The 20,220-nt window shown below is 50.8% G+C and overlaps 2 protein-coding genes across 2 annotated transcripts; both read right to left on the bottom strand.

Moving 5' to 3' along the window:
* Nucleotides 1-4,376: 4,376 nt before the first annotated feature.
* Nucleotides 4,377-5,485, bottom strand: SDHAF1 (succinate dehydrogenase complex assembly factor 1). Its single transcript, XM_030299163.1, has one exon. It carries the CDS (start codon nucleotides 5,381-5,383, stop codon nucleotides 5,027-5,029), a length of 357 nt encoding a protein of 118 aa, XP_030155023.1. The 5' UTR covers nucleotides 5,384-5,485; the 3' UTR covers nucleotides 4,377-5,026.
* Nucleotides 5,486-5,812: 327 nt separating this feature from the next.
* Nucleotides 5,813-11,777, bottom strand: LOC115502130 (IgGFc-binding protein-like). Its single transcript, XM_032591473.1, has 4 exons — nucleotides 11,565-11,777; nucleotides 8,989-9,384; nucleotides 6,180-6,469; nucleotides 5,813-6,045 (listed from the first exon to the last, which is right to left on the bottom strand). The coding sequence occupies exons 2-4, from the start codon at nucleotides 9,160-9,162 to the stop codon at nucleotides 6,012-6,014; spliced, it is 498 nt and encodes a 165-aa protein (XP_032447364.1). The 5' UTR covers nucleotides 9,163-9,384; nucleotides 11,565-11,777; the 3' UTR covers nucleotides 5,813-6,011.
* Between the last annotated feature and the right edge of the window lie 8,443 nt (nucleotides 11,778-20,220).

Here is a 20,220-nt window from a genome sequence, read left to right as displayed (position 1 = left end):
AGCGAAGGAGAGACTGTCTGCCATGAGGCGGTGGTGAGGGACTATAGTTACAGGGCAGAGTGATGAAGTATGGCGACATAAGGAAGTTTCCTTTTTTGGTAACTGTGCCTGGTTGAGGGAAGCCCATTGGTCAGTTAGGGCCTATGATTATTTCTAGGCAGGTCACTTAATGAGACTGCATTCAGTTTGGTGGTCACTGTGGGCCCTTTTGCTTCACTCAAGTTTCCACTGCTCAAGCCTGTTGCCTAAAAAGTGGCCTCAACATTTCCTCCTGACATATCGACAATGATAAATCTTTGGCATTTGGGCAGAGGTCTCATCCTCAGTAGCTGCTTTAATTTTAAACTTTCTAATAGTCAACAGTAGAAACAGGTAAAATTAATTTTAATAATTGAGTTTTTACTGTTTAACCTTATAGACCCAAAATACTATCATTATAATATGTAACCAATATAGTAATAATGTAATATTTTATAATTCTTTTTTCTTACAAAGTCTTTGAAATCTGGTAAGGCTACCAAAACAATAAAATTGTGTTTAATGGAAAAAACATTTTACACTGCTCGTTTTTACATTTCAATTATTTAAAATTTATACAATTTAAAAAAAAAAAATTTTTTTTTTTTCAACGTTTATTTATTTTCGGGACAGAGAGAGACAGAGCATGAACGGGGGAGGGGCAGAGAGAGAGGGAGACACAGAATCAGAAACAGGCTCCAGGCTCTGAGCCATCAGCCCAGAGCCTGACGCGGGGCTCGAACTCCCGGACCGCGAGATCGTGACCTGGCTGAAGTCGGACGCTTAACCGACTGCGCCACCCAGGCGCCCCTAAAATTTATACAATTTTTATCCTTATTATTTAAAATTTTTTTTAATGTTTATTTATTTCTGAGAGAGAGACAGAGCACAAGCAGGGGAGGGGCAGAGAGGGAGACACAGAATCCAAAGCAGGCTCCAGGCTCTGAGCTGTCAGCACAGATCCCAACGTAGGGCTCGAACTCACAAACTGTGAGATCATGACCTGAGCCAAAGTCAGATGCTCAACCAACTGAGCCACACAGGTGCCCCAAAATTTATTTAAAAATTTTAAAATTCCCTAGTCCCTAATCACATTTCAAATGCTCAAGCCCCAGGTTGTTCCCAGTTATCAAAATAGGTAGAGGGGGAAAGTGCAAAGGCCCAGAGATAGAAGTGTGTCGGGCATGTGGGAAGGCCAGTGTGTCTGGAACATGAGTGGTGGAGGGGGAGCGTGGGAGAAGGTGAGGGGAGAGAAGTGACAGGGCCAGATCAGGTGAAACCTTGTGGATCACAGAGAGAACTTCTGATGTGAGTTAGGCTGGGGACCACTGGAGTTTGTTTTCCCAACTTCAATTCTGATACTTTTTGAACTTGTACCAAAAGAGAAGGGACAGCATTACAAGTCCTCATGGGCTCATCACCAGCTCCAGTTATTATCAACTCAGGGCCAATCCTCCCAGGCACCCACTCCCCTCTCTCTAGATTACTTTGAAGCCAATTCTAGACATCATATCCTTTTACTCACGAGCGATTCATGGAGTACTGCCAGATCAGGATTGTTTTAAAATCAAATCACAATACTTTTACTGCTGTAAAGAAAACCCTAGTCATTCTTCCACATAATTCATATCCAGAATTGTCCAGTGCTGTATGAGGGAGGAAGCTGAGCAAGAGTGGTGGTAACACAAGATGCCTGGCTGGCTCAGTTGGTAGAGCGTGCGACTCTTGAGGGGTTAGGAACTAGAGCCCCACATTGAGTGTAAAGACTACTCAAAAATAAAGTCTTAAAAAAAATAATAATTATGGTGGTAACTTGCTGGTGTGGCTAGTGGCTCCTCATCAGGTACTGTGAGTTTCCCACACTTCCCTAAGGCCACACTAGGTCACTTCACGTGCCTAGTCACTGGCTTGGCCCCTTGGGACAGCTGAGTGTGTGAGCCAAGACAAGAACATATTCTAGTGAACTGTCGTTCCCAATAGAATGGAGATCAGAATCTGTAAGGGAAACCAGATATTATTTCACAAAAGCCACCTGTGTGGCTCAGTCGGTTAAGCATCTGACTTTGGCTCAGGTCACGATCTCATGGCTTGTGAGTTAGAGCCCTGCATCAGGCTCTGTGCTGATAGCTCAGAGCCTGGAGTCTGCTTCAGATTCTGTCTCTCTCTCTCTCAAAAATAAACAATTAAAAAATTTTTTTAAAAGGTAAAAAATCCAGAAATTTAATTGTAATTGCTAGATCTGTGAAGCTACGCCTTTAAACTATGCATAAGAGATTTATAAAGTCTCAAAATAACCGGCTTTACTGTTTTCAAATCTGCTGTAAAAATGTGCCCTGTGTGTAAAGATCTCTGGTGCCAAAATGTAAATGATCATTGGCCTTTGTGTTCATGTAACTTTTTGTTTCAAATTACTGAAAAGTTTTAAGACTAGCACATCAAACTCCCATATACCCTTCACCCAGATTCACGGCTAACATTTTACCCCATGTGCTTCACCATTTACACTCTTGCTAGTATATTTATGTATGTGCATATATTTTGGAACATTTTGAAAGCACACTGTAGACATGATTGATACTCTTTACTCCTAAATACTTTGGTGTATAGTTCTTTTTAATTTTCTTTTTTTTTTTTTTTGAGAGAGAGCACAGCTGAGGAGAGGGGCAGAGGGAAAGAGAGAATCTTAAGCAGGCTCCATGATCAACATGGGCCCCCAACTTAGGGCCTGATCGCATGACCCTGGATCTGACCTGAGCTGAAGTCCAGAGTTGGACACTCAACCAACTCACCCAGGCACCCCTGGTGTATAGTTCTTAGGAACAAGAGCATTCTCTTACACTAGTGTAGTTATCAGAATCAGGAAATTTAGCCACTCCATTCAATTCTGTTATTAATCCACAATACATACTCCAAATTACCCCAAGCCCCATAAGTCCTTTATTGCAATTTTCTTAGACCAGGAGGTTCCTGTTTGACAGGGCTAAGGGATTGAGAAGCATTGACCCTGGGCCTTAGCAGAGTAAAAAAAAACACAGCACAAATACAGAGAGTATCAACCATGTGTAAACATTGGCACACTCTGAGTCAAAGGCTTGGGGGAGGTTTATTTGGGATATGATGCCAGGAGACAGGAGTTAGGGAGTGGGGAGAGTGAGACAGGCCAGGGGATATGTCAGAAAAGGTGCTCATGAAATGGTAACTGCTGTGGGCAACTGGGGCTCAGTCCCACAGGGGGCCTCTGAGGAACCTTGGGGAATAGACCTGCACTTGTCTCATCAGACAACAGGCAGGCTGGAGCACTCATCCACTGACTGCTGTCCCCCCAGGCTAAGGATTGCTCCCAAGTGCATTAACCCACATTCTGTAACTCCCAGAAAGCCCTCATGCAAAGGAGCAGACACAGGAACTCACAGCAGGAAGCCTCCTCTTCTTTAGCTCCACGTGGACTCAGGTAGGCGAGAGGGTCACAGAATTGGGACATCATCTGGTGCCACACCATGTATTTAATTCACTCTATTATAACTGCCACATGAGGAAGGCCCTATTATGATGCCCATTTCACAGATAAGGGTACTGAGGCACGAAGAGGTTAAATCACAGGTCCATGATCATGTAATTAGTAGTACATGTTGGAGCTGGGATCCAAATGAAAGCATTCCAGTTCCAGAGTCCATGCTCTCAATCACCACTGACCTACAACTGCCTCCCTCACATCAGGCACTCCCCTCCCTCACTCCCTCTACCACACAGACTCTGTTCATCTGTAGTACCTGGGTAGAACATCTCCCCTCCTGACCCAGGTCACCCAGCCCCAGTGGGAACTTGCTCACTGCCTGCAGCCCTGCCAGAAGCTCCCATCCTGGAGCTTCTTAGGGCTCAAGATCTTGGATCCAGGAGTGAGCAAGAGGGAGAGGTGAGTGATGCGGGAGAGATGTAATGGACAGAGATATGGGAGGAGGTACGCCTGGGGCCTATGGGTCTACCTCTCCTCCCCAACACCTGGTCCTTGCTGACCAAAGTCCTAGCTTGTAGCTGAGGCTGGACTCTTCAGCCAGGTTTGAGGTCCCCAGTACTGCCTCAGGGGTTTCCAGGCAGGCCTCCTGACTCCACCATTTTCTCTCTTACCTCCCTACCTTCTATTAAGGAGTCAACTGGGGTTTCTTTGGGGTCAAACCACGGTGGGTCAATGGATCTGCCCAGGGGCATGAACTAGGCTGCTTCAACCAATCTGCTAGTCCAGAGGACTCCAGAGAAGAACAGATAGCTCCCCATACCTCCCCCTCCCAGAGGGTCACTTCTTGGTTTGTGAGGGCCTTTTAAAAAAATCCCCAAATACATGAACTCTTTAAGACCACCAAGAGGGAAGTAATCACATCTCCAATTTTATTCCTTTTGTTCAACAGTCCTGGGAGGAGAAGGGCCCAGGAGTCAGGGTTTCCCCTCAGAACCATCAAGTATAGGTCTTGACGGGTCTTCAGTTGATCAGATGGGGTAAGATACCCCAGCCCCTTCCCCACAGGTCCTAGTCTGCCACAATTAACGGGAAGAAAGTTTTCCAAAGGGGATTCGGGGCTTCTCACCATCCATCAGGGTATCTTCCCAAAATTCTCAGCAAAAAGTCTGCTCTTCTCAGAGTTAAATACAGGAGAGGGGAGCCAGAGGTAAATAGAAAGGTGTCTCTTTCCGTCCGACGGCAGGCGTCTTGGTTCCCCATGCTTTAGGGTAAGGAGCTCTCAGCTTGACACAGTTCAGCCAGCCGGCAACCAAGCCACTCCAAACCCTCATAAGAGTTCGACCCGTTATCATGGATCGTGCAAGGTCGGTCATCTCTCACCATCTATCACGGGGGTCGCTGGCACCCCACGTCGCTAGGAGGGCTCTCTGATTCCCCAATCCATTGAGCTGGTCTTAAGACCTTTCACGTTTCATCAGGCAGGTTCCCTAGTCACCCCACACAGTCAGGCGGGCCCCCGGTTCCCCTGCGCTATCGGGTAAGCTCCTCGTCCTGTCACCGTCCATCGGGGGGTGTCTCCGGTGACCTCATTCCGTCAAGGGGATTCCTCGGACCATCGCCATTGTCAGGCTGGGTCCCTGGCGCCCCCGCGCCGCTGGACTCCTGGGTTGGACTCCGCTGACGCACGAACGCACCCATGGCAGTGGCGTGGCCCGACCGTAGCAGCTGCAGCTGGCGCCGCCCGCGGCGGTACAGGTATTCGATACGCAGCACGTCGGAGCGTGGCAGGCAAGCATGCTGCCGGAACTCGGCCCGCACCCGCGCCTCGGCGCCAGGCTTCCCGCGCCCGGCGCGCAGAAGCTCGCGGTACAAGCTCAGAATTTGCCTCTGCAGCCGGCTGGGCCGGCTCATGGCCGCAGCTGGGCCCAGGGCGCACACAGGTAATGCCCGAAGAACGGCGGCGCAGCAGCACCTTTGCGAGATACGGCAACAGGCACTTCCGGCCCGCGCGCTTCAAAACTTCCGCTTCCTGCCTTGGCTAGCTGGCGCCGTCGAGCCGGATTGGCTGTCGATGCAGTTACGTCACAATATTGTGGGTCAGGGGCGGAGCTGCAGGCTCCCCCGCCTGCCCCAGAGGGAATCTGTGTCCTTGAGGGGAATGCAGTTCTGGGGACCCGAAGGAGGAGGGAGCTAGGTGCTCGGACTCAGGTTTTGGGTCGGAAGGCGTCAGGGTCCCGACCTAACTCCTGAGTCTTGGGAAACGAGAACTATAGGTTGGGACCTTTTGTGTTCCCCAGGGCGCGGGGGCACTGAGAAGTAGAAGATATAGGCACAAGCAGGTTTTGGTCATAAATTATTTATTAAAACAGTCTCAGGAAGGTCCGTGGGTTCCCATCCCCAGGGCAGGTGTGCGTCGAGGATGGGGGAGTGGGGGGGTGGACGAGTCCCAGCCCTGGGCACACGCTGAGGTACGGCGTCAGACGGTGAAGTGTTGGGTCACGGCTGGAATAACAAGCTTCTCCGTGCTGTGGGAAGACCATCAGAGAGACGGTGGAATAACAAGCTTCTCCGTGCTGTGGGAAGACCATCAGAGAGAGGGTATGGGCTCCAAGTCCCCAAAGGCAGCCTGTGGCGCAGGGAGTTGCGCTGGTCGCGCCCTCTGCCGAGAGAAGTCAGGTCCCCGGGCAGGAGAAGGTAAAGTTCTCACCAGTTGTTGAAGCCCCGAACCCGGCACGCCTGGAACACGTCGACTAGGCTGGCATCCCGGAGTCCTCCTGGGAGTATCAGGTCGTCGGCTGCAATTCCGTTGTAGTTCCCGCAGGCTGCCCGGAGGCGTCCTCGTAGCGCGGGGGAGGCCCGTAGGGACACAGCCCCCTCGGGCCCCACCAGCACCCGCAGCATGGGGGACCGCTCGATAACAACTTGGGAGCCCTCAGCCCAGCGTACGACCACGCCCCTGCACACTTGCGCCGGGAGGCTGGCGGGTTGTCCATTCACCTGCAGAGAGGAGGCGAGTGAAGGGCGGGGATTAGGGCCCGAATCCGGAGGCGGGGCTCTGAAACTACTGTGAATCCTGCCGGGTGTCTCTATCAAAATGGCATACCCAGGTCTTTGCTAGAGGAAAAAGGTCTGGTATTTGCTTTCAAATCCTCCAGCACGAACAAAGCAAAGAGTGGGAGGAAGAGATGAAAGCAAAAATGGCCAAACATTTGTAACTGTAACAGAGTTTCATGACACACCATTCTCTCTTCTTTTGTGATGCTTGAATTTTTCCATAATAAACTCTTTCCTAAAAGGGAGCTTTAGAGAACAAAGTCTCTAGAACCAGTTGCATTTCTCTCACCTGTGTCTTCATAATCTAATAACCGTTTACACATACTCTGTGCCAGGCACTATTCCAAGTGCTTTAATATTTAGTTATTTATTTTATAAGATAATGTATGACAGTATATTGCATTATGTAATGTAATTGATATTTTAATATACTGTCACCTAACTTAATTATGTAATTAATGATATTAAATTTATAAATGATACTAAATCCTCACCAACACTCTGACAGGGTAGATCAGTACTGTATGCCTAGGTGCCTCTTGCCTTTTACTGATTAGGAAACTGAGGCCCAGAGAAGTAACATAGCTTGCCCAGGTTCACATAGCTGGTAAGTGGCAGAGCCAATTTTGAACCAAAGGGGTGTGATTTCATGACCTGTGTTCTTGACCATTCTGTTATATATATTGCCTCTCCATTAATAATATAAAAGTGACCGCAAGAGCAATCACAGCTTTTTTTTTTAATGTTTACTTATTTTTGAGAGACAGAGACAGCATGAGCAGGGGAGGAGCAGAGAGAGGGAGACACAGAATCCGAAGCAGTCCCCAGGCTCAGACCTGTACACACAGAGCCTGACACAGGGCTCGAACTCATGAACTGTGAAATCATGACCTGAACCAAAGTAGGATGTTTAACTGACTGAGCCACCCAGGCACCTGCAATCACAGTTTACAAAATTTTTGTTTGTTTATTTACTTTTTTAATGTTTATATTTGAGATAAAGAGAGAGAGAACTGGGGAGGGGCAGAGAGGGAGGGAGAGAGAGAATCCCAAGCAGGCTCCATGCTGTCGGCGCAGAGCCCTACGTGGGGCTCAGTTCCACAAACTGTGAGATCATGACCTGAGCCGAAATCAAGAGTCAGATGCTTAACCAACTGAGCCACCCAGGCGCCCCTTAAGTTTATTTACTTTTAAGAACTCTGTACACTCAACATGGGGCTCAACTCACAACCCCAAGGTCAAGTCTTAAGCTCTTCCAAAGGAGTCAGCCAGGCGCCCCAAGAGCTTCTATTTACTGAGCACTTCATATATGCCACACACTCTGCATGAATCCTCACAGCTACCCTATGTGGTACTATTCTAATTACCACTGCTGGGTTGTGGCAGAATCCTAGCTGCTCTCTTGCCAGACCATCCTCCCACTCTTACCAGTAGCCTCCTTCTATTTCTCAACATGGGGTTTCAGGTTTGTTTCCCTCTTACTTATAAACAGTATCCATTTTGCCTGCCAGATTCCAGTTCTGCTGCTCTCTGGTTTCCACGTGTCTTGGGGGAGCCAGGTGCTCTCCACTCTGGCCTCTCTCCCCACTGGATCTCCAACCTCTCCTTGTCTGGCTTCTTCCCATCAGCACTTAAACATCCCAGGGTTTTTCCCATCACAAAATCGTAATGGTAAACCAGTTTTAAAAGGCCTCTGCCTCTTCCTGGCTTATCTCTACTCTCACCTGTTTGACAAGGGCAGTTTGTATGTACAACCTGTCAAGAGAGCTGTCTATTCCTGCTGTCTCCATTCCTCAAACCTGCAGTCCAGGAGTTGTCCCCCTGCTGTGATTTCTTAAGTCACTAACAACCTCCCTGGCCCTAAGTCCAAAGACATTTAGTGGGCTATTTTAAACTCAACAGTTCATTTTCACCACTATTCCCCAAATATGCTCCCTCTGTTTTCCTGGCCTTGTTCTGTTCTCTTCCCAAGCTTAAAATCAGGTCTCAGCTCATTTGTCACCTTCTCCAGAAAGCCTTCACTGGTCTCCTAAACTGAGAGTATCTCCTCTGGGCTTCCACAGTCTACCTGTGCTTCTCCCATTCCAGCCCTGATCACTCTACCTGGGCTACCTGGGCTTCCCCTATTAGAGCTCTGAGTAGTAGTAGTAGTAGTAGTAGTAGTAGTAGTAGTAGTAGTAGATGACTACTCAGTCAGTAGTTCCCAGGAGTTGAGCAGCACTTGAGTCAATGTGGGGGATCAGTGGGTCCTGAGAAGTCCAGGGTGAAGTTTATATAGGGTCTAGAGAGGGTCATGGGAGAGCATGACAAGGACATTTAGCCAATGGAGGTCAATGTGAGAGCACAGTGATGGGAGAGTTCTATGTTAAAAGGGTATGGAATGCCAACGAGGGATCAAAAGGCCCCAGAGATCAGTGCCAGATTATAAAAAAGTCTTGGCTTTTACTGAGGAAGTCCCTTACCCATATTTCCTGATTGGTTCCCACAGCTGCACAGCCATCCCTGAAGCCGATGATCACTCGTGGTTTGAGAGCAGTGCAGCTAGGACAGGGCAGGAAGTCAGCAATGACATGGAACCAGTCAGGATCCTGGGGCCTGGAACCCACCAATGTGGCTAGCTCATAGGCACAGGACATAACAGGAATGGGTGTGAGCCCACTGAAGCCATCAAAGGTGGTGAAGAGGCCCCCGGGCACTAGGCGACATGTAGCACCCTCCCTGGGCTCACACCACCGCACACCCCCATCCAGGATGCAGTCTGTGCCCTGTGGGCAGGAAAAGGGCTGGCACTGGAGGCCTTGACCATGCAAGCATATACAGCGTTCCTGGCAGCCAGGCAGGATCAGTGCCTCCCCAACCTGCAGAGAGAGAGAGACTCAAAATCAAATTCAAAAAACCATATCAACAAACAGCTAAGCACATGTATAAAACATATCATGAAGGAGCAAGTTCCTTAATATATAAAGAGTTCCTAGAAATAAAAAAGAAAAAGACCAATAAGTCAATATAAAAACATGAACAAAGCTATTCAGAAAGTTAATAGAAAAAGAAATATGTTTCTTAGGCATTTGAAAAGATGCTCAACCTCCTAACAAGACAAATACAAATTAAAAATCCATTGAGCTGTTTTTCTCTGAGATGGGCAAAAATAAAAAAAGTTTGATGAATTTCTCCAATTGTCCCCCAAATATCTATTAACTGTTCTTTTTCAACTAGTATATAATCAAGCTTTGTGTACTGCATTTGACTATTGTGGTTTTAAAGTCTGTTTCAATCTGGGACAATCCCTCTGCTTTTTTCACTGGTGTGTGAAAAACCTTAAGAGCTCTCTGCAAGTTCTGATGTGTGGCCAGTGTCAGCACTAGCGTGGAGAGGACATGCAATGGCAGCTGTAGCAGCTCTTATGCCCTGTTCCTCCCAGTGTGGGCACGTATTCATTCCTGGGGTTGGTTTGGGGTTTAAAGTTTATGTATTTATTTTGAGAGTGAGAGTGCAAGTGGGAAAGGGGCAGAGAGAGAGAGAGAGACAGAGAGACAGAGAGAGAGAGAAGGAGAATCCCAAGCAGGCTCCACACCACCAGTGCAGAGCCTGATGTGGGGCCTGAACTCACGAACCGTGAGGTCATAACCTGAGCCAAAGTCAGAAGCTTCACTGACTGAGCCACCCAGGCACCACTAGGGTTTAACCAATCATTTTTTCGTATCTGGTGGCCTTGAATCTCCAAGACAACTATGTCAGTCATCCCCTGGGGGGCTTTTCTTTACCTCTGAATGGATTCAAGGAGCTGCAAAGCCTTGAAGAGGACGCTTTGCCTGCCGAGGGTCCATCCATCTGTGGTCTTCTGGTAACAGCCTTCCAGTTTCTTTGGGGAATTAGCCCCACTTTTCTGTCTGTGGAGTTTCTTAGGTGATATACCTACCCTCTGGCTTCAGCTCTGGGCGCATGCCCCAGGTCTGGCTAGTCAGAGACAAATCAGAGTACCCCATATTTCCTGGCCTCTCTGGTTTAGGGATGGGCAAGTGGGACAATAGGAGTCAGCACTGGGACTTCTGCTGGAACTATTGAGAGAGGGGTCTGTCCTTCCACTGAGATGGCTAAACTGTACATCATAAACTTGGAGAAGAAGGGGACCACCACTGCCCAACATGCAGAAGTGATTTGAAAATGAGGCTATGCATGTCTTCAAATATCCATTCTCCATTTCTTCCCCAGAATTAGAATTTTTGGCTGCATTCAGGGATACCCAGCTAAAGATACATCTTCCAGCCTCCTCTGCAGCCAGATGGGGTCCCTTCGTGAAGTTGTGGCCAATGGGATATGAACAGAAGTGATATGTGCTACTTTTGGGTTATGCCCTTAAAGAGCGGGGCCTGACCTCCCTGTCCCTTCTTTTTCCTGGCCAACTTGCTTGAATGAAGATGTGGTGGGGAGTAGATGATCACAATACTACAGGGGAGGTAGAACCACATGATAGAAGAAACCTGTGTCCCTGACTTGGATGAGCCAAGCTGGTTATTCTTGGACTGTTCATGAGAGAGAAATAAGCTTCTATCAAATTTAAGCCACTGTAATTTTGAGACTGTTATAGCATTTGGACCTAGAGCCTACTTGATATAGAAGCTATCATAGAAAAAGGAAAAGACAGGGATGAAAGACAGAAAGAAACTTGAGTTCTAGTGACATCATTTGAGTCCCTGAATCCAGCCATGCATGAAAGCCTCAGATTTAAACAATTAAAGGTAGGTATGTTCCTTGTTGTATTTAAGATACTTGGCATCATTTTCTTCATTTACAATGGCAAATGCTGACTGATATAGTGTGGTCCAGGGAAGTTTTTTTTTTTTTTCTTAAGTAGGCTTCATGCCCAGCACAGAGCCCAATATGTGGCTCAAATCACGATCCCGAGATCAAGACTTGGGCTGAGATGAAGAGTCAGATGGTTAGCCAACTGAACCACCCAGGTGCCCCTGGGGAACATTTTATGACAAGATATGGGAAACTTTGCACCCACCCACCCATGCCTGGGGACCTCTCTTACAGGGATGTAGCGTCCACTGTGAAAGCAGCCGCAGTGGTCCTGAGACACACAGTCTGTGCCGTCAAAAATGAATCCAGGGTCACACTCACAGCCCTCATAGCATTGGGTAGAACAGTGAGCAGGGCTGGTAGGCTGGACACAGCCCCCATCACAGGTCCGTGCGCAGATGCTGTAGTGGCTCCGAGGCGGACAAGTCAGAGCTGCAGGTGGATAGCAAAGGCTGGTGCTTAGGACTCAAGTTTCCCTCTCCAATCCTATTGCCTCTTGCCCCAGTCAGGCTAGCTTCCCACTGCTTTAAAAAAAAATTTTTTTAAGACATTGATTTAGTTTTGAAAGACAGAAAGACAGAGTGTGAGTGGGGGAGGGGCAGAAAGCGAGGGAGACACAGAATCCGAAGCAGGCTCCAGGCTCTGAGCTGTCAGCACAGAACCCGATGTGGGGCTCAAACTCACAAACCATGAGATCATGACCTGAGCTGAAGTCAGACGCCTAACCGACTGAGCCGCCCAGGTGCCCCCCCCCCCACTGATATTTTTCAACTTCCACACCTTTGAAATTCCAGTTCTCTCTCCCTTGGATGCCCTTCCCCCCAACACTGCTTAGCCAATTCCATCTACCATCAGGATTGCTCTGATCCCCATCAGGAGAAGGGGCTCTTCCTGCTGCCTTCAACCTGCCCCGGAGGCAACCCACACCCAGCCAGAGCACTCACGGCAAAGCTTGGGTCCCCTCCAAAGCTTCACAGGGATGCCAGCTTCCTGACAGGCGGCAGTATATGCTGTGAGGGCATCACAGAGACCAAGGTCCTGACCATAGGTATGACATACGTCTTGCAGGCATATCCTGAGGAAAGCCTTGGGGCTGATATGGCCCAGGCAGCGGCCAAAGGGACCATCTGGTGCCTGTAGGAGTCTACACAGTTTGGGAGCATTGAAGATCTGGGCAAGTTGCGTGGGGCAGCTGATGCTAAAGCCAAGACTGGGCTGGGGCAGTGGGCAGGGGTTAGTGACCAGGCCCCTGGACCAGGATCTTGTGTCTAGAGGCACATCAAGGGGGCCAACTTGGCCACCAAAGGCCCCACAGAGCCCCACCAGCTGGCCGTGGAAGGTGGAAGGCACAGTTAGGCGCACCTGACTGCCCCAGTCATACATGATATGCAGCCCACAGGCAGTGTGCACCACCACGTGGCGGCCCTCCAATGTGGCCCAGGCCCTGCCCCCCGGCAGTACCCAGGGCAGCCGGCAGTGTTCACCATCCACCTGGGGAGGAAGAAAGGGGTCAAGACTGAGGCTGAGAAGGTTGAGCCTGCTCCCACGCCTCCCAGTATCCTGGACATCCCTCCCAGCTGTGCCACAAATGAACTGTGAGAGTTGGGTGGAAAAGTTAGCCTCTCTGAACTTTAGTTTCTTTATTTGTAAAATGGGAGGATCAAAGTACCTACTTCCTAGGGCTGTTGGGAGAATTAAATAAATCAACAAAAAGTACTTAGAAAAATGCTCAGCATGTGGGAAGTGCTTAATGACCTAGACCAAGATCACCCAAATGCCAGTCAACTCACAGATGTGTGAGAAAGCTGGCTGAGTAAGTCACTGAGAATTTTTTTTTTGAGCTTGTTATGCAGCATTAGCTGACTAATACAGTTGTTATGAAGATTAAATGAGATGGTACAAGTAGTGCTCAGAACAGCGCCTAGCACATAATTAGCACTAAATAGGTCCCAGGGCCCTTTCTCTGGCCTTCTCTTCCTCATGAGGTCTCACCACACTTCTTTTTGAAGCTCTCTCTACTTCTGGCTGCTGAATCTCACCACACTCCTGCTTTCTCTGCTACTGTTTTGCCTAAGTTTTCATCCCCACCCATCCTAGAAGGCCCTAGTGATCTGGCCCCATCACTTCTCCAACCTCATTATCTCTTCCTCAACCTCTTACTCACTTACTTGCTCACTCACAAGCTACACTGACTTCCTCCTATTCCTCCAACACACCAGGCACCATCCCAGTTCCCTGACCTTCGCACTTTGTGTTCCCTCTGCCTGGTTTGCTCCTTCCCAGATGTTCACATGGACCCCTCCCTTACCTCCTTCAGATCAGTGACTCAAATGTTACTTTGTCAGTAGAGTCTTCCTCATCACCTTATTCAAAATCCTAAACCTCTTTACACTGTTTCTGTACTCTCTCTTCCTTGTTTTATTTTTCTTTATAGTTTTCTTTCTCTCTCTCTCTCTCTTTTTTTTTTTTTTTGAGAGAGAGAGAGAATCAGAGACAGCATGAGGTGGGGCCGGGGGGGGGGGGGGTGCGGGGGCAGAGAAGGAGGGAGAGAGTAAGAATCCCAAGCAGGCTCGGCACTGCCAGTAGTGGAGCCCAATGCGGGGCTCATACCAGCCAACTATGAGATCATGACCTGAGCTAAAACCAGAGTTGGACGCTTAACCCACTGACCCACCCAGGTGCCCCTATTTTTTCGTTACAGTTCTAAACTCATCATTGGATGTACCACCTATTTTACTTATTTATATACTTAACATCTGTTTCCCTGGAGGAATGTGAGCTCTCCCAGGACTTAGTCATCACCAAATCCTCCGGCCTTTCCTGGACCACCGAGAGACCCTCCAAACAATTTACTGAAATAATCCTGAATGACTAATTTTATCAATCCTGGGTAGTAGGTGATATGCATATCTAACAGCTACCCTTTAGTGAGCCATTACTGTGTCCCCGCCAATGCTTCCACCTTGTCACATATTTGCACCATCTCTTAGTCTTAAGGGACAGCCACGCCCACGTTACATATGGTGGGGGAAACAGAGGAACCTCCAGGAGGAAGAGGGTGGGGTGTGGGCGCGGTCCAGTGAACCCCTACCGTGATGAAGCCGACAACTGCGCGGTCTAGCTGCAGGTGGTGCCCGGAGAGTTGAGGTGCAGACTGAGTAGCCCGGCCCCATCGCGGGCCACGTCCAGGCTGAAGGAACAGGGACCCGGCGTGGGGGTGCGGGCGAGCACTTGCAGGCAGCTCTCAGGAGAGGAAGGGCAGACTGGGCGAGGCCCCAGCGTGTGCGTGCGGCCGTCGAAGGCGAGCACGTGCGCGGTCCCGGCGAGGGGCGCCAGCTGCCTCGGCCGTCGGGCAGGCAGCGGCGCCACGCCCCCGCGCAGGACGAACCACTCGCCCGCGCCCGCACGGCCGCGGGCGCGCACGTCACCACGCCGCCCGGGCGGCAGCGGCAGCGGCGTGCGCAGCCTGGCCCCGGGTACCAGACGGCGCCTAGAGCTCGGTAGCGGCCAGCGCGAAGCAGCCGCACTTGGCCGCAGGCACGCAGGCGGCCGCCGCTTAGCAAGAAGCCCGTGTCGCATCACGCAGCCCTCACAGCAGCGGCTCCCGCAGGCGCCGCGGCCAGAGCGGCTCTCGTGCCCGCGCACGTGGCTGGGCAGCACGGGCCGCACAGCTCATAGTGCTGAGTGCGGCGGGCACCGTAACGCTGGGGAGACCCGCGGGGGTGCGAGGGCCAGAGCGAAATGAAGAGATGGAGAGACGCGGGAAAGAAATAGCGGGGGAAGAGAAAGGGGTAGGCCGGGCGAGAGAGAAAACGGACGGGAAGACAGAGACGGAGGGAGGATAGAGGGTGGGGGTGAGTGGAAGAGCAAACATGGCGGGGAGAGAGGACGAGGAACGGAAAGTGGAAACACCAGGTAGAGATTAGTGAGGCCGCAGAAAGGGAGACACAGAGAGACACAGAAGCACGGGAGAGACAGACAGAAAAAAGAGACGGACACAAAAGACAGGAAGATCTCGGTTAATAAACTTCTGCCCCATCCAGGTCTAACTCTCTTCAGTCCACCCTTCTTCACTTGGCTCCATCCACCCAGGCCCTGAACTTCTTCTTTGGTCCTCCCGCGTCGTCCCTCGGTGTCCCAAATCCCAGCTCTTAGGAGCTCACCCACTATGTATGCCAAGCCCCGCACACTCACGACAGAAGTCAGGCGTCCTCCACGGCCGCAGTGTGCACATCCAGAGCTGACAGGCGACAGTGAAGGCGGCCAGGGCTCGGCAGACGATGGGACGGGCTCCGTGGTGGCGGCCCACGTCGTCCAGGCAGTTGTCCAGGACTGGGGAGCGGGTCCACGCGCAGCGTTAGCATGGCCCCAAGGGACCCCGGCCCCCGCCAGCAGCCCGCAGTACGCGTCTCCAGTGAATCGAGTGCGCGTGGACACTGGACACTGGTTGTGGCAGAGGGGCCCGCAGACTGGGCCACAGCCTGGCACTTCTGCCACCTTCCAGATGTCGGGCAACGGCACCGTGGGGCTGCTCGGGCCTCTTTGGGCACAGAGTCCACACAGGTAGGGTCCGTAGGGCCTCGGCATTGTTACACGTGCCAGGCTGTCCCAATCGTAGGTGAGTGAGAGGCCGAAGTCCGTGTCTACACAGAGCTGGCGGCCTTGGTAGTAGGCACGAAGGCAGTGGCCGTGAAAGAAGGGCAGCGACTCCAGAATTCCATCCACCTACAAGGGAGGGCATGCAGGTATCAGCGGGGGAAGGATGTAGTGGCTGTCGCAGAAGTTCTTGGAAATGCCAATGAAGGTTCAGAGAAGGATCAAGGGGAACATCGGTTAACCAGGGTTAGTCATTAGGAATCGCAAGGAGATTCAATGGAAATCAGTAGAGGCTAATGAAGGGTGAATTAAAGGATCCAACGGATGGGTGAGTGTGTTTTCAGTTCTAGAGATAGATGATTAGAGTAATGAGGTGGGTGGAGTCAGAAGGTGAGTCAATGAGTAATGTTACAGTCTCAGGAAGGCTTAAAGAGTGAGACTCGGGGCGCCTGGGTGGCGCAGTCGGTTTACGCGTCGACTTCAGCCAGGTCACGATCTCGCGGTCTGTGAGTTCGAGCCCGGCGTCAGGCTCTGGGCTGATGGCTCAGAAGCCTGGAGCCTGTTTCCGATTCTGTGTCTCCCTCTCTCTCTGCCCCTCCCCGTTCATGCTCTGTCTCTCTCTGTCCCAAAAATAAATAAACGTTGAAAAAAAATTAAAAAATTAAAAAAAAAGAGTGAGACTCAGTCAAAGACAGGTCTCAATTGGGATATTGGAAAGCCCTGAGAATTCAGTGGAGGAATCCATATCAACAGGAAGCTCAATGGGAGAATTGGAATGGCTTGGGAACTCAATGGAAAAATCCACAGAGATGTAAAATGGCATTAATGGGCCAGTCAGTGAATCACTAGGAAGGTCAACAAATAGCTCAGTACAGATCTATGGGGTGTGGGGTGAGGTCAAGAGGACAGTAAATAGGGTTAATGGGGCAAATCATATAACTGTAGTAGGACCAGTGGGGGAGGGGCAATGAATGGGTTGTGGGATTTTCAGTGGGAGAGAAATGGAGGTCGGGCGCCTGGGTGGCTCAGTCAGTTAAGCGTCGGACTTCAGCTTTGGCTCAGATCATGATCTCATGGTTTGTGAGTTTGAGCCCTACCTCGGCTCTGTGCAGACAGCTCAGAGCCCAGGCTTGCTTTGGATTCTGTGTCTCCCCCTCTCTCTCTGCCCCTCACCAGCTTGCACTCTCTCAAAATAAATAACATTAAAAGAAGAAGAAAGAAAGAAAGAAAAAAAGAGGGCCAATGGGGAAGTCAAGGCTGCGTCTGGGTTAAGGGGAGTCAACTGAGGACTCAGTGGAAGGTTAATGGGAGAATAATAGGAGACTCAAGGTAGAAGTCTCAAATAGAAAGTTTGTGGGAAGGGATCAACAGGCAAGTCAATGAATGGGCCACTAGGAATTGGGAGTAGACATCTCTGAGAACCAGTGAAGAGTTGATAAAGGGGGTATCAGCAGGAAAAGAGCGGTCTACAGGTTACCTGTGGGTAATGGGCATGGTGAGGGACAGTAGGTACGTATGGAGCCTTTGAAAACTCACCCGGATGTGGTTGAGATCTTCTGGACTCAGGTCCAGCCTCAAGGCACAGGCTAAGAGGGTCAGGGCCTTGGCCCAGCCACGTGGCCGCAGCAGTGGGGGTCCAAATCCAGGCTGAAGGGCTCAAGGTCGGCATGGCGTGTCACAGAGACCCCGCCAGGCGGATAGGACACAGGAGCCAGGGAATTCGTAGTGAGCTCCTCCAAATGTGTGGAAGTAGAAGTCTCCAGAGCAGTGCACACCAGTGGACTTCTCCAGGACAGTGGGACTGGGTGAGGACTGGGCTGACAGGCAGTGGTACCAGCCCACCGTGAAGGCCTTGCAGCGACCGTGGCACCTTGTCAGGCCAACACTGGGGAAGTTTGCTCACCAGGGCCCCAAGGGTTGGGCAAGTGGCAGTGCCAAGTACAGTTGTCTGTCCAGAAAGGTACGGCCTTGGTGCAGGAAGCAGGAGCAGGTGTGCAGGGGGCATGCACTGGCCGTCCTGCAGCAGGTAGCCAGGGCAGGCACTGGCAGGTAGGAGCACAGGGCGTTGGGCTACAGTGCTCTGGGGCTGAGGGGTTGGCACACGTGGCTGGGACATGCAGACCCCCAGGGAACAAAGCGGGAGTTTTCTGGGCACTGGGGACTGGGACTGGGGAAGCAATGGTGGGGAAACCAGCGGTGGGGCCACAGAGCTAGGGGCAGGGGCCAAGGTGGCTGTGGGGGAGAGAGAAGATCAAGGACCTATGAGTCCCAGGAGTCTGGGTCACCAGTCCCCTCCTTCCCAGGATGCAGGAGTCATGCCCCAATCTCTGACCCCTGAGACTATAGCGCTGGGCACCTTGCAATCGACAGCCTAGGGACTCCATCTGTGATGCCACAGACCTCCTCCGTAGGGCAGCTGAAGGGGACACAGGCCACACCTTCCCCTAGGTGGCAGGTACAGGAGGAGGAGCAATTCTTGATGAGGATAGTCTGGCCAGGCTGTGGAGGAAGGGAGAGACGGTGAAAGGTGAGGTGGTATTGAAGGGAAGGTGTAGCCAAAGGTTCTGAGATGAGAGGATCCAAATAAACCTCTAACAAGGGCCCAAGAGGATGCTCACAGGGAAGTACAGGCCATTGTGGAAGCAAGAACAGTGGTCCACAGGGACGCAGTCACCCTTGGCGGGGAAGAATCCATCATCGCACTCGCAGCCCTCAGCGCAGGGAGTGGGGAGCCGTACCACCTCCTGAACACCCGCACAGGCCGCGGGACAGGGGTTCACACACAGGCTGTAGTGGCTGTGTGGGGGGCACCGCGATGGCTGTGGAGAGGTGGCTTGTCAGACTCAGGCAAGGCAGGGGCCTGCCCTCGCTTCCCCGGCACCCTCAGATTGCATCGTTCCCGGAAGACCTCCCCTTAGATTAATCCTAACAGCAGTAACAGCCGGCAGTGATTGAACAGTGTCTGCGCACTATGCAGTGTGTGCTAGCTACTTAAGTGGCATATGACTAATGTGGCTTCCCTGCTCTTTGTCTTTTAGGGGGGTCTTTCCCGGCAATCCCAGCCCCTGTGAAAGGGTTGACCATTACTTGAACCACCAAGTGATCCCACCTCCTATGCTGCTTGTTTGGGTCCATAAGGAACCTGTCAGTGGATTCTAGTGGTGGAGTCTTTTCTTGGCCTCTCTGCCCTTCGACAATAATAACCTCCGCTTGCTTTTTTGGCAACTATCCATCCTTACTTTCAACATGTGGACTGAGGTGATTCCACATCCAGGTTCCAGGGTTGTGTACAGAACCCCAGGGCTGGCTAATCAGATATTCTTCCCTCCTCTGGTTCACAATAATTGGACAGGCGAAAGCCTTGGGTGGCGAGCCTGGGACTTTAAAGCTGGGGTCACTGGGAAAAGGATGTTACATTTTTTGCAAAGGCATTGAAGCTGGTAGAATTGTCAGCTTGAAGTTGCCAAAGTCTTACGGCTACCACAAGAGGAGAATCTACTTGAGAATAAAGCTAACAGAGAGAGAATGGAAGGGAAGAAGAAGATGGACTGGGAGAAAAATGGACTTTTTAAAAAAAAAATTTTTTTTTCAACGTTTATTTATTCTTGGGACAGAGAGAGACAGAGCATGAACGGGGGAGGGGCAGAGAGAGAGGGAGACACAGAATCGGAAACAGGCTCCAGGCTCTGAGCCATCAGCCCAGAGCCTGACGCGGGGCTCGAACTCACGACCGCGAGATCATGACCTGGCTGAAGTCGGACGCTCAACCGACTGCGCCACCCAGGCGCCCCAAAAATGGACTTTTTAAATCTGCAGTGAAAATTCTTTTTTTTTTTTCAACGTTTATTTATTTTTGGGACAGAGAGAGACAGAGCATGAACGGGGGGGAGGGGCAGAGAGAGAGGGAGACACAGAATCGGAAACAGGCTCCAGGCTCTGAGCCATCAGCCCAGAGCCTGACGCGGGGCTCGAACTCACGGACCGCGAGATCGTGACCTGGCTGAAGTCGGACGCTTAACCGACTGCGCCACCCAGGCGCCCCTGAAAATTCTTAATCTAGCTAAGACTGAAGATAGAAACACCCTCAGTCTTTGCAGTTATATGTGCTCCAAATCATTTATTCTTTCTCCCCTCAGTTTGAGTTAGGATTCTGACATCGCTATTAAGAGTCGTGCTGGATATAGTGGCCACATTGTGTACCCATGACCGGCTGGTTGGGTCAGGGCTGGATAAATGACCCTGACAGACAGAGGTGAGGGTGGCTATTGGTCTGTAAGTTAAGAGCAAGCCAA

The sequence above is a fragment of the Lynx canadensis genome, chromosome E2 (assembly GCF_007474595.2).
Source record: "Lynx canadensis isolate LIC74 chromosome E2, mLynCan4.pri.v2, whole genome shotgun sequence".
Lineage (NCBI taxonomy): Eukaryota > Metazoa > Chordata > Mammalia > Carnivora > Felidae > Lynx > Lynx canadensis.
Note: the sequence above shows the minus strand (reverse complement) of the source record. Positions and strands in the feature narration are given on the sequence as shown.